General features: G+C 36.8%; 1 protein-coding gene across 2 annotated transcripts in view; it reads right to left on the bottom strand.

Annotated features, from left to right (window-relative positions):
- Positions 1-5,489: 5,489 nt before the first annotated feature.
- Positions 5,490-13,316, bottom strand: part of prkcea (protein kinase C, epsilon a) — a 126,507-nt gene continuing 118,680 nt past the window's right edge. For both annotated transcript variants that reach the window (XM_055150212.1, XM_055150213.1), the window contains exon 15: positions 5,490-12,971. In XM_055150212.1, the coding sequence (XP_055006187.1) occupies positions 12,822-12,971 (150 nt within the window). In that variant the 3' untranslated portion in view covers positions 5,490-12,821. The remainder of the gene's footprint in view (positions 12,972-13,316) is intronic.

Raw genomic sequence — 13,316 nt, forward strand, 5'->3', positions numbered from 1 at the left:
AACTTCAAGGGACTTGAATACTTGACGTGCAAAGTATTATTGGAGTTAAGTTAAGAAGTAATTTGTGGAAAGCTGTATTGACTTATTTGTATCTGAATAGAATGAAAAGAGATGAATACGAGCTACTATAGGTGACTACTACTACTACTACTACTACTACTGTTAATTAGAATGAGAGGTGAGGCTGCAGGTTGATGTAAACGTGTTATTGAGATTAAAACTACTACTACTTCACTACAACTACACCAGCCACCACCACTTCTGTTACTAAGGCCAAGGAAATGTATTTATAAATCACAATGCATGTACATGAGAGGTGAGTATGCATGCAGTAATTATACCTTACTGCATAGTGAGGTATTATTGGATCCAAAGCAGACCACTACACTACAAAATTAGCAACTACTACTACTACTACTACTACTACTAGGAGAGGTGAGGCTGCAGGTTAATGTAAACATGACGTTAGTGGATCCTTGGACCGTGGATCCTGTTACTGCACTATTACACCATCCACCACTACTGCTATAAGACAAAGAAATATGTATTTATAAAACACAATGCGTGCACAAAGTGTTTGCTACACAGCTACTACCAGAAATACAGCCACTACTATTACTACTTTTACTACTACTAATAATGAGAGGTGTGGCTGAATAAGAAAGGTTTGATTGGATCCAAAGCAAACAGACCACTACTCTATAGAATTAGTTATACTACTACTACTACTACTGTTAATTAGAAAGAGAGGTGAGGCTGCAGGTTGATGTAAACATGTTATTGAGACTAAAACTACTACTACTACTTCACTACAACTACACCAGCCACCACCACTGCTGTTACTAAGGCCAAGGAAATATATTTATAAAGCACAATGCATGTACTTGAGAGGTGAGGCTGCATCGTAAAGTATTATTGGATCCAAAGCAGACCATTACACCACAAAATTTGCTACTACTACTATTACTACTACTACTACTACTATTACTACTACTGCTACTACTATTACTACTACTACTACTGTTAATTAGAACGTCTCATTAAGCCATGACATTAGTGGATAATCCATGTGTCATTCGTTCATTTGTTTTTCAATATAAAACCAAAAATAAGAAAATGAAAAAAAAAAAAAAACTGTTTTCTTCATTATTTGTCTCCAAAACCAAAATGAAGACTTTCGTTTTTTCAGTTTTTGATTTTATGTTTAAATGACTGTGATGTCGGATTTTGCACTGCATACGGACTGAACCAGGACTGATCCAGATCAGAGACCAGACCAACAGACATTCACACTAATGAAAACTAACCGAACTAAGAGCTTTTGGGTCGAATGGACCATTTGGTGGGCATCAAATACTGTCTGTGTGAAAGCACCCTGAGACCAGGACCAAACCGAGACCGAGACCGAGACCAGACCGGGACTAAACTGGGACCAGACCAGAGGCTCAGAGCCCACGGCAGGGCCTGTTTTGGGTTGAACGTCCGTCAACTTTCCCCTAAAGACCCAAAGGTGAATTTAAAACTGTTTTGCTGAAATACACTAGTATTTTGTAATTTTGTTTCTAACTTTTCCTTTGTGTTTGCAGGTTTGGATGGTGTTCTTTAACTCTTCTACAGGTGTCACTTTTATTATCATTATTATTATTATCATTGTTAAATAGTTCATAGTTAATTTAAGCTAAATCTACTTCGTGTCTTGCAACTGTGAGACATGAAAATCATCTGCGACAACTGTAGCAGATGTTAGTTTATTTTATTTGAAAACAGCTAAAGCTAAAACATGTCTGCCATATGTTACTGACTAACCCTGGAGTTTTCAGGTTTTAGGTTGGTGTCTGACCCTTTTACAGCAGCTCTGTGATATCTACTACTGCTATAGAAGCTAAAGAGTGCTTCTGACCAGTGAAAAATGAACCTTTGCCTCCATCTAACATTAAGAAGGACCCAAGAACTAAGAAGAAGAATAGAAAATCTTTTATCAGAGGCTCTGCTCCAAAATATGGACTGAATGAAAGAACTGATCCAGAGCACCTTGCTGGAAGAGTTTACCTAAACTCTGTTTTGGGTTGGGTTGGGTTGGGCTTCAGTCAACTTTCCCCCAAAGACCCAAAGGTGAATTTAAAACTGTTTTGCTGAAATACACTAGTATTTTGTAATTTTGTTTTTAACTTTTCCTTTGTGTTTGCAGGTTTGGATGGTGTTCTTTAACCCTTCCTCAGGTATCAGTTTATTATTATCATTGTTAAATAGTTCATAGTCAATCTAAGCTACTTGTAAATTTACTTCGTGTCTTGCAAATGTGAGACATGAAAATCATCTGCGACAGTCGCAGATGTTAGTTTATTTTATTTGAAAACAGCTAAAGCTAAAACATGTCTGCCATATGTTACTGACTAACCCTTGAGTTTTCAGGTTGGAGAAACCCACATCATTTTAAAACCTGATCATTTGGAATAATTTTAAGGTACAGTATATTTTAGTAGGGAATTTCTGAGGGAAATTCTCCCTCTGGTGATGATGAATGGGTCAAATGCAAAGTGCTGCTGGGGCAGCCTGTCAGGAGCAGTGAGCTGCTGCCGTACACCTGTGCAGGTTCTGCACACAAAGGAACCTTCTTGCTGTGAGTGAGTGCTCAGCCACTCATCTTGACTTGAGTTTTGGTCCAAGGGTTGAGGCCCTTGTGTTCTGTCACTTTTTTGGGGTCTGAATATAATAGTTCTGACCCTTTGACCTTGGGTTTGTGACCCACATAATCTTACAGGATCTTTCACTGGATTCATTGGTCTGTTCATGCAGACTCAGGTAGGTGACTTTAACTCAGGTAGGTGACATTTCTGTGTGAATCATCTCAAAACAAGACCTGAATATGCTGAGGATTTTATGTTACAGGCTCTAGTTTTGGGCCTAAACTGGTCCAAAAGTGGGCCATATTCTAAACGTTGGCTCACTTTTCTGGAGACTGCTGGTCTCTCTTGGTCTTATCTGGTCTAAATGTGGAGTGGGCCACATTAATTGTTTACACCATAATTTCCACAGGTTGTGTTTGGGCTTGGGCCCTTGTGTGTTTTTGGTGTGTGACCCGACTGGTCACACAGGCTGGTAAAACATGTTATGGTTGGGTGTAACTGATATTACTTATTGTAAACTAACCCTTCAACAGTTTCATTTGGAGTTAAAAAGGTCTGAAAACTGACTTGATCTTTGGGTTGTGTGTATGTTTTATATTTGGTTTGGTCTGAACTGGTCTAAACGTGGGCCAGATTTGGACTGCTTTCTAGAGTCTGATGGCTCTGGTCCTAACCCTGACACTAAACTGAAAGTCTAGTAGTCGTGTCCTAATCCAACTCTTCCACAGGTTTGCACAGGGTCTGTTCGTTTGAAATACGTTGACATTTCTGTTTAAACATTGTCTTTACAGGGTTAAAGGTTAAATGTCATATTAATATTTCCATGTGCATGTTGTAAAATTGTTGGTGCTTGTCTTGTGAAATGACAGTTCTAACCCTAACTCTTCTGACTCTTCTCATTGCAGAAAACTAAACTGTCTAAACTGTTTTACTAAACTTTTAAACGAGTCTTTACAGGTCCAGAGGCTGCTGCTGTTTACTGTGAGTATGTCTGCACACACTTAATAACACACTAACACACTAACTCTGTACAAACACGGGCGGTGGGTTAATCCAGCCACAGAGGGCGCTGTGTGTGTCCCTCTGTGCCAGTCCCCAGCCTGGATAAATGGAGAGGGTTGCTTTGGCGTAAAACCTGCCTCTTTTAGCCCGATCTTAAAGTGTGTATGGTGGCTTTTTCTAATTATTATTACTTGGTTTGGTGATATTTACTTGTGGTGAATATTTATCATAGTTTTACATTGGTTTTGCACTTTAATATATCGAGTGTACCAACTTAAATCTGTCTTTTATCTTGTAGCTTTAAAGTTATATTTATAGGTTTGATTCAGTCAGTCATTACCAAAATGCCTCCTGCTGCTAGAATAAAAAGTACATCTGTAAACTATTCTGTAAATCACACACACCACTGTCATACTAGGCAATGTGGGTGAAGTATCTTGCCTAAGGACAGAACAACAGTTTTTGCGACTGGCGCCCCCTTGTGGCCCCTGGTGTTCCCAGTGGTCTCCCATCACAGTACTGACCAGGCCCTGCCCTGTTTAACTTATGAAATCTGGCAAGCTCAGAATTTGACAAAGACGTTTGGCCACAAGTGATCCAATAATACAACTACTAACACCTGAGAGAGGAGACTGAATACAAGCGCCATAAAAAATGAAAAGGGTGACTACTCTGGCTATTAGTGTTATTTATGAAAGGTGAGGCTGCACGTTCATGTACTTACTACTACTACTACACTGCTGCTGCTACTACTACTGCTACTACTGCTACTACTACTACTACTACTACTACTACTACTACTGCTACTACTGCTACTACTACTACTACTACTACTACTACTACTACTACTACTACTACTACTACTACGCTGCTGTTGCTACTACACTTTTACTACTTACTACTACTACTACTACTGCTTACTACTACTACTGCTACTACTACTACTACTACTACTACTACTACTACTACTACTACTGCTACACTGCTACTACTACTACTACTACTACTACTACTACTACTACTACGCTGCTGTTGCTACTACACTTTTACTACTTACTACTACTACTACTGCTTATGCTGCTACACTGCTACTACTACTACTACTACTACTACTACTACTACTACTACTACTACTACTGCTACACTGCTACTACTACGACTGCTACTACTACTACTACTACTCTGCTGTTGCTACTACACTTTTACTACTACTACTACTTACTACTACTTACTACTACTACTACTGCTACTACTACTACTACACTACTATTACTACTACACTACTACTATAAAGCATAACTCATGAGCAAGCAACCCAAAGTGTTTGCTTTACTACTACTACAATACTACACTACTACTACAACTATACTGCAACTACTACTACTACAACTACACTTTTACTGTTACTAATACTACTATTGCTACTACTATACTGCAACTACTACTACTACTACGACACTTTTACTACTATTTTTACTACTAGTACTACTACTACTACTGCTACACTGCTACTACACTACTACTATAAAGCATAACGCATGAGCAAGCAACCCAAAGTGTTTGCTTTGCTACTACACTACACTACTACTACTACTATACTGCAACTACTATTACTACTACTACTACTACAACTACAACTACTACACTGGTACTACTACTACTACTACTACTACTACTACTACTACTACTTAGGAAGATATAATTGGATCCAAAGCAGACAGAACACTAAACTGCAGAATTAGCCACTACTACTACTCCTACTGGCTATAACCACTACTACTAGGCTTACTACTATTACTACTATTAGTACTACTACCAGTACTACTACCTGTACTACAGAATGAGAGTCGAGGCTGTGGGTTGATGTAGACAGTGTTTTATTGGATCCAGAGCAGGCAGGACTAGCCCGGCTGTTGCACTACATTTTGGCACAGGTTATTTTTAAATAGTGACCAGCAGCAGACCCTAGACGCCCATGGGTGCACAAAAGCATCACTAACACCAAAAAAATCTTACCTAAAACTTCCAAATGGTATTTTTTACAGCTCTCCACTTCATTCTGTATGTTTCCGAGTTTATTTTCGTATCACAAAAGAGGAAGAAATAAGCTGTATGGATGTTGTCATATGAGAGGTAATACAGTATTTTCAGACAATTAATTTCACCTGGCTGTAACAGAGAGTATAGTTATAGTATATTACACAAAGATGTCCCCCAGATACACTTTACAATATAATAATAATAATAATAATATAAAAGAAAAAAGTTGTAAAAGAAATAAAAGCGTTGAAAGTTCATTGAAAAAAGCAGTGTCGTTTGGCTGATGGAAATATAGGACAATGGGGACTGCATTAAAACACTGTGGTAACTATAGAGAGATGCACAAATACACAGAGGCTATGTTCAAACTGCAACGAATAAAGTAAAAAAAAAAAAAAAAAAAGATACAACAAATAAAAATCTGTTTTGAATTTGAAAAAAAAAAAAGGCAGTGAAATGTTTGGAGCTAATTTACAGAATTTTGCACAATCTGGAAACGCGACATTTTTTACATGTTTATGTTTTGATGTTTCATGGTGAATTTCTGGAAATACCTAATAATTTTTACAGTAATTTAGCAATTTTAATTTATATTTAAGGTGCATTGCCTATTATATAATCTTTGCTAGTAGGAGTGAAGTTGTATTATACTACAACTACGGTATTCTAAAAGGGACAAACAAAAAAACAAACAAACAAAAAAATTGCAAGTGCATATTTTGTGTAATTTTACATTTGAACCCCAAATCTAAGCAATTATTAATATTTTGAGCAAATTACGGGGTGGAAAAACACTCCAAATATATAAATATAACTCCAAATGTCCCTTTAGGGCTTCCATAAATTTGAATCCTTGAATCTGTTTTGAATTTGAAACAAAAAAGGCAGTGAAATGCTGGTAGCTACAATAAACAGAATTTTACACAATCTGACAACACAAAATTTTGCATGTTTTCACAGTAATTTCACAGTTTTAACTTAAGAGTTTTCAAATTTATGGAATTATTTGTGTTTTTATGAAAATTTTGGAGTGGAAAAACAGAAAGAAAACGTCTATAAGGCCAAATGTCCCTGTAGGGCTACCGTAGTTTGAATCCTTTACAATAAAAATCTGTTTTGAATTTGATACAAAAAATCTGGCAACACAAAATTTTCTGTGTTTTTCAGTAATTTCACAGTTTTCACTTAATAGTTTTCAAATTTAAGCAATTATTTGTATTTTTATGTAAATTATGGGCTGGAAAAATAGAAAGAAAACATCTATAACTACAAATGTCCCTGTAGGCTGGGCTACCATAGATTTGAATTATTTACATTTGAATTTGAAACAGAAAAGTAAAAAAGGCAGTGAAATATTGATAGCTATAATTAACAGAATTTTATGCAATGCAATCTGGCAACACAAAATATTACGCATTTATGTCTATGTTACTAGATACGTCATGATAAAATTCTAATAATCACAGTTGCAATAATATTTTTCAATAATGTTGCTATTTTAACTTAAAAGTTTTCAAATTTAAGGATTAATTTGTGTTTTTAGGTAAATAATGGAGTGGAAAAACAGAAAGAAAACATCTATAACTCCAAATGTCCCTGTAGGGCTACCATAGATTTGAATCGTTTACAATTTGAAACCGCAAACAAACAAACAAACCAAAAATGCTGTGAAATATTCGTAGTGACAATTAACAGAACTTTTCTCATGTACTGTACAAATAGTGAATAGTGAATCATATGGACATAACAAAAACGTGTTGCCAGATTATAGTAAATTACAGTAATTTCATAAAATAAAATTTTAAAAAAAAGAGTAAATTTTAGTGTTAAGATAATTCATGGTAAAATTCTTAAAACTGTTCTGGTAACTAGTTGCTGTAATACTTTCAATAATTTTACATTTAGTTTTCACTTTATACATTTGAATTTAAAGTAAGATTATAAAGTTTAAGATTATCCAGTACTTATGCTTGTAGTTGCATTAATACTACAACTACAGCACTCCAAAGGGGACAAACTTAAAGCAAATAGAAAAAGCTTAAATTATTAAATTGATGTGTTTGAATATAACTACAGTTGAACCTCAAATCAAAGCAATTATTTTTGTGTTTTTGAACAAGTTATGGAGTGAAAAAGAAAGAAAAGATTGTTGTGGTGTTTTGTAACTTCACATGTCCCTGCAGGGCTTCCGTATATTTGAATCCTTTACGAAGACATACACATAGTGGCTACAAATGTTAATAAACAAATTCAACTCACCAGCAACACAATTAAAAGGCAGTTCAGAAGCTCAAATCTTACATCATTCTAATTGTAGCTTTAAAAAAATAGAAAAATTATGAATTAAACTGAAAAATTCACATGTTGCTTTGAAATTTTGGAGTGCAAATTGCCCGTTAGAAATTGAAGTTTGAACATAGCCTGGAAGTGACACAAATAGGCCTATTACATACAGTATCATGCATTCACTCACAAAAATATACATTCACGTCAATAAAATAAAAATATAAAAAAAACCCAAAACAAAATATTTAGACTTTAAGCAGATGACTGAGCGAGCTAGGCTTTTTCATTGCAACCCAGGCTTCCTGTAACACTCTGCTCCGTGTAATTAGTTCAATAGCCTGTAAAGCTTAACATTCACTTTGTACGCACGTTTAAAACATGAACCAGGGGCGCGCTGGAGTAAAGCAACACCGCCACCCAGAGGCCAAACGCAAGAACTACACCAAGCTGAGGGATAAAAGCTTTAAATGGGGGGATTTTCAGTGTAATAAATTAATAATAAACATGTAATATCTTTATTTACACGAGTGGGAAGTTGGATTTGCAGAGAGAAAGACAACCAGACAACAGTATTCATGCTCTTTTTTATCTCAACTTCCACCTCACTGGCAGAATTTTGCATATATTTTAACGATTTAAAAGACATAAGATTTAGTTTTTAATGAATAATTTCTATAGCAACAGTGCAAATTTTTCATAATTTTGAAATCCATGGACAGGACTCAAGATTGCATCACACGAGATCCTATAGTTTAACTTTGAGCGAAATGTTATGGTAGAATTTGCCTTTAAATTGCAATTCTGTACATTTTTGATGAGTTATATGCATAATATCTCTGTAATTAGTGGGCCTATAAAACAAAAAGCTGGTTTAAAGTTCATTTTCCTTCTCTATTGGGAAATATTTACAAAGATAAAACATTCTTATATTCTTAAAATTCTTATAACATATATATATATTTTTTTTCATTAAACTGTCAAAACATAGTATGACATGAACTCATTTCCTTTTCAGAATGTATGAGGAGGGGGTTAACATTTATACTTTTCCAATGTTATGGAATATAGTAAGTTGATTTCTTATTATATGAAATGTGTTTGACTCTTGTGAGATTTAAGTCATGTTATAATGTTGTTACCTCAAAAACATACCTGGAGTTTGTCTGTTTACATTTCCAAAACTGAAAATGCTTTGTTCCACCTTGTGAGGTCACGAAAGTTTCAAGTTAACAGCTAGTAGAAATTCAATTAGTCAACTGGACAAAAGTTTATTTTTAGTAAACTTTTGTCCAGTTGACAAATTTAATTTCTTCTTTTGCCATGGATTCTGCCTGGATTGTACACATTTTAACAGCTATTTTTTATTTTATTTGTTCTGTAGATTGGCAAGAGAAGGGCAGAAATCATCCAACTGATTCTCGTGAAGGTGTATGATGTTTAAAAACACAGTGGAGCACTTTCTGTATCATCACATGAGATCACAAGGTGGAAAAGGTGGAGTGTTTTCAGTATAAGAGAAGAACTCAGTCTAAATATGCAGGATTTGTGTGTTAAACGTGCAAATAAAACAAAACAGGTATGTTTTTGATGAGGAAACAGCATTATAACAAATCAGAAAATAAAGTAATATGGGCCCTTTAAGGTTACAAAGTAGAAATTACAAAAAATGAACTTAACACAAAAAATATGAAAGGAAGAAAGGCAAGCTGATCCCTTAATCTTGGTAAAACTCCTGCTTTTGACTTCAAGTGACGGCGCATAGGACCACAATTTATCCGCCCCGAAAAGACATAATAAAAACACATTTGAAGAAAAAAAAACAAACAGCAAAAACAACCAACCAAAAGTGTTAAATATATATATCGATCAATGGTCAGGGTATTGCACAAAGGGTACATTTGGCCCTAAACAGTCAACACAATAGGATTCTTGTCCATGCGTCTCCGAAATTAGCGGAGGGATATCAACACAGACACTCAAGATACAGGCTATGTACAGGACCGTCCCACGCTGGGATGGGCCGAGGGGGAGCGAAGGAGTCCATTTTGCGAGTGGATTATGGAGCTTTCTGTCAACAGTAAAAGTGCACTGTGAAATATAGCTGTAAGTGTTGTAATAGTCCAGCCCAGCCTCACAGTTAGTTTAATAATACTGGAAATGCAATACTGGGTTTAAATCGAGGGTTGGGTTAAAGATGCAATGTGTAGCTTTTTGTTTGCTGTTTTGTTTCCATGAAGATGTTATTACTTTGTCTGGAGTGTTCCGCAGTCTGGCTTATGCATGTATTCAATGTACCGTAATTTCCGGACTATTGAGCGCACCTAAAATATAAGCCGCATCAAAAAAATTTTAACGAAATTTTAAAATTATACATATATAGGCAACAACTGAGTATAAGCCGAAGGTATCCACGTCTTCAAGAACGTTTTCAAGTTCAGTCCGCCTCTGAAAGTTTTTGTCGTCTTTTTGCGTCGAGACAGTTTGTCACACTGCCGTCGCTTAAGTCTCGCCATCGACTCACTGATGTCGAGCTAACGTGCAGCAGCTCTGTTTCCACATCAATCGCCGTTAACTTAAAAGCTTCATCATCTGCATTTCTTCGTGTGTTTTCCATGAGGAGGGTGTGCATGAAGCGCAAAATAACAGTTCAAAACACAATCAAACGAGCATCTTCCTCGCCACATCACCCCCATCTCTCTCCGGACTCTACTGCACATGTCTCCTGCAGAAAGAGCCTCTGTCCTGTCCATATCATGTCAGTGTTATGCTTCAGATCCATGTGTCAGTGTCTTGGAGCAGATTTCAGACTCTCTCGGGGGCGGGGTTAGTTCTGTCAGTCCGGTCCGAGGGGATGTCCGCCTACTGAAGTTTGAGACGTTTCTTCTCGTCATTAACACATACGGGTAAGACGTATCCCCCTCACTAATGTTCATTTAGCATCATAACTTATTTACGGCGATAAACAATTTGAGAGCGCTGACAACATCGATAGCTAGTGTAGCAACTTCATGTGAACTCTAGATCCATGTGTTGCCCGCACAGACAGCGGTGTTTTCTGCACTCAGGCTGCGCGTATCTAGCCTGATCCATCAGCCGGTTTTACTTTGCTTCACTTCGTACAAACCGTCTGACATCACAGCCTTAGATTTCATTCGCTCGACGGTAGGCGGGTACTTTTTATGATTTAACCAATCACTGCTGTTTGGTCGTGACGTATGTAACGGGGCTAACTGGTATATTAATCTTTTCCCAAATCCCGTAGAAAAAAGGGCAATAACGTCTTTCCCTTGATGAAATTCACCAAACATTCTCTATGTTCCAGCTTTAAATCCTCAATCTCGGGAATCGTTGACAACACAGAATGTATGGCTCTTCGCTGATGGGCTGGTGCCCAAACTCACACTTCCGGGAATTTTGCGAACCGTCTTTTGTATTCTGATTCCTGACCTAGTTCCGGGAGAGAAATGAAATTGAGCAGAGGAACTAAGTCGCTCCAGCCTGGCTAGTGCTACCAAACCATAGACTGTTTATATGAATGGACAATGTGCCAAACAAAGACGTCCATATATTCGCCGCATCGTTTTATTAGCCACAGGGTTCAAAGTGTGAGAAAAAAGTAGTGGCTTATAGTCTGGAAATTACGGATAACGGTTTGCTTTTGTTGCTAAAAACACCAGATCTCACCAGTAACTTGACCTGCTTGTCTCGACAATGACCGATAAGATTAACATCATACTGTGGAATATTTCAGGTAAAGAAGCAATAACTCATTCATGAAAACAAGGTCGTGGATTAACCGTAAACTTGTCCCAGGGTTTTATCTGATCCCTTTACAAAGAAACGCATCATTCATAAATAAGTATATATCTTTATATCTATGTAATAATTTACTATTCTTTGACTCTGTTGGCCTCCGCTCGGTTGATTAGATTAGATTTTACTGCGTTAAAGTAGACGCAACAAAAGCTATTACACCTGTGAGACTGGGCTGTCGTATTCAGGGCTTGACGATAACTTTAGGCAGCTGATTAAATGCTTCTAAAAGGAATTTCGATTTAGTTTTAAAGGTGCATTATGTAGCTTTTCAGGTGGAAGATCTGACACTTGCTTCTGTCTGTGGAGATGTTATTGTTTTGCCTTGAATGTTCCACAATACGGCTTTAACAAGTCTCTTTCCAAGGAGACGTAGCCAAGTTAAAACTCAAGATTGGTGGAGAGTCTGCAAGTCACAGTAAGAATGCAAGTTTTAAGTAATTTTCTTCAATAAAATTACATGAAATTGAAAAAAAAAAAAAAAGCCATACTGAGGAACATTCGAGGCAAAGCAATGGAGACCAAAAAGCGGTGCCTCCCAAAGCGAAAAGTTAGAGAGTGCACCTTTAAATATACAATAATTCTAAACGTTCATGCTCAAAAAAAGCGGTAGTGGGTCAGTCGCAGCTGCCCACGAACGCAACGGTTGTCGGTTTGATTCCTGAAACTGTTCATGTGTCAGTGAGCAAGACACTTCACCTAACTCGTAACAATATTAGAGTGATTAAGCTTTTAGCAGATTGTCAAACGTGTAAAGCGCAATATTGATTTGAATTTTGGACAATTATTATTATTTTTTATTACAATTCAGCTACTTTTTTAGCTAAAATATTAAACATATTTTAAAAAACACAACAAAAAACGCTCAAAAAGCCAAAAAGTTACAGCCAAGCCCTGGTCTAATTCATAGTCTTATTCATTTACATAATAAACCCAGGCAACGAGAACAAACACAATGCAAGTAAAGGATATTTCTGAAAGTAACAACAACCAATAGCATTTGTATATTACTATATATATATTTATACGTGTATGTGGGAAATGTGGGAGTGTTTAGGTTTGCGTCTCCTCTGGTGCAGTGTACGAGAAGTCCTTGAACTCCTCCTGGTTGATCTGTCTGATGATTGCTTCGTCAGTTGGGGTCAAAACGGGGTCCTCCTTCGTGAAATCCTGGTCGAAGTTATTCACATCGCGTTTGGTTTTCTGAAACACACAGCACAGAGGGAAGAAGAAACAAGTTATACTGATATTTTGCAGCTTTTGTCATCTGCATTCTCTTGGGGTGTGACGCTAACTGGAGGCACGGCTCTGTCTTGAAGCTTTATGAATCAAGTTAGAGTTTAATCTGAGCTTCAATCTGACCAGAAAGAACTGATTTAGCAGGAAGTACAACAGGCGAGTGGATAGGTGCTGTTAAACAAGTCTCTCAAACATAAAATTACAGTCACAACAAGCTAACTTTTTGTTGAAAATCAAACTCCTAAACAGAACCATGACTGCTCGTATTGATCACAGGCTCCTGCTGTTTAAATTAAGGCAGAGCACGTT

Source organism: Boleophthalmus pectinirostris, unplaced genomic scaffold (genome assembly GCF_026225935.1).
Source record: "Boleophthalmus pectinirostris isolate CB_2022bp ecotype Guang Dong unplaced genomic scaffold, ASM2622593v1 HiC_scaffold_14, whole genome shotgun sequence".
Taxonomy (NCBI): Eukaryota; Metazoa; Chordata; class Actinopteri; order Gobiiformes; family Gobiidae; genus Boleophthalmus; species Boleophthalmus pectinirostris.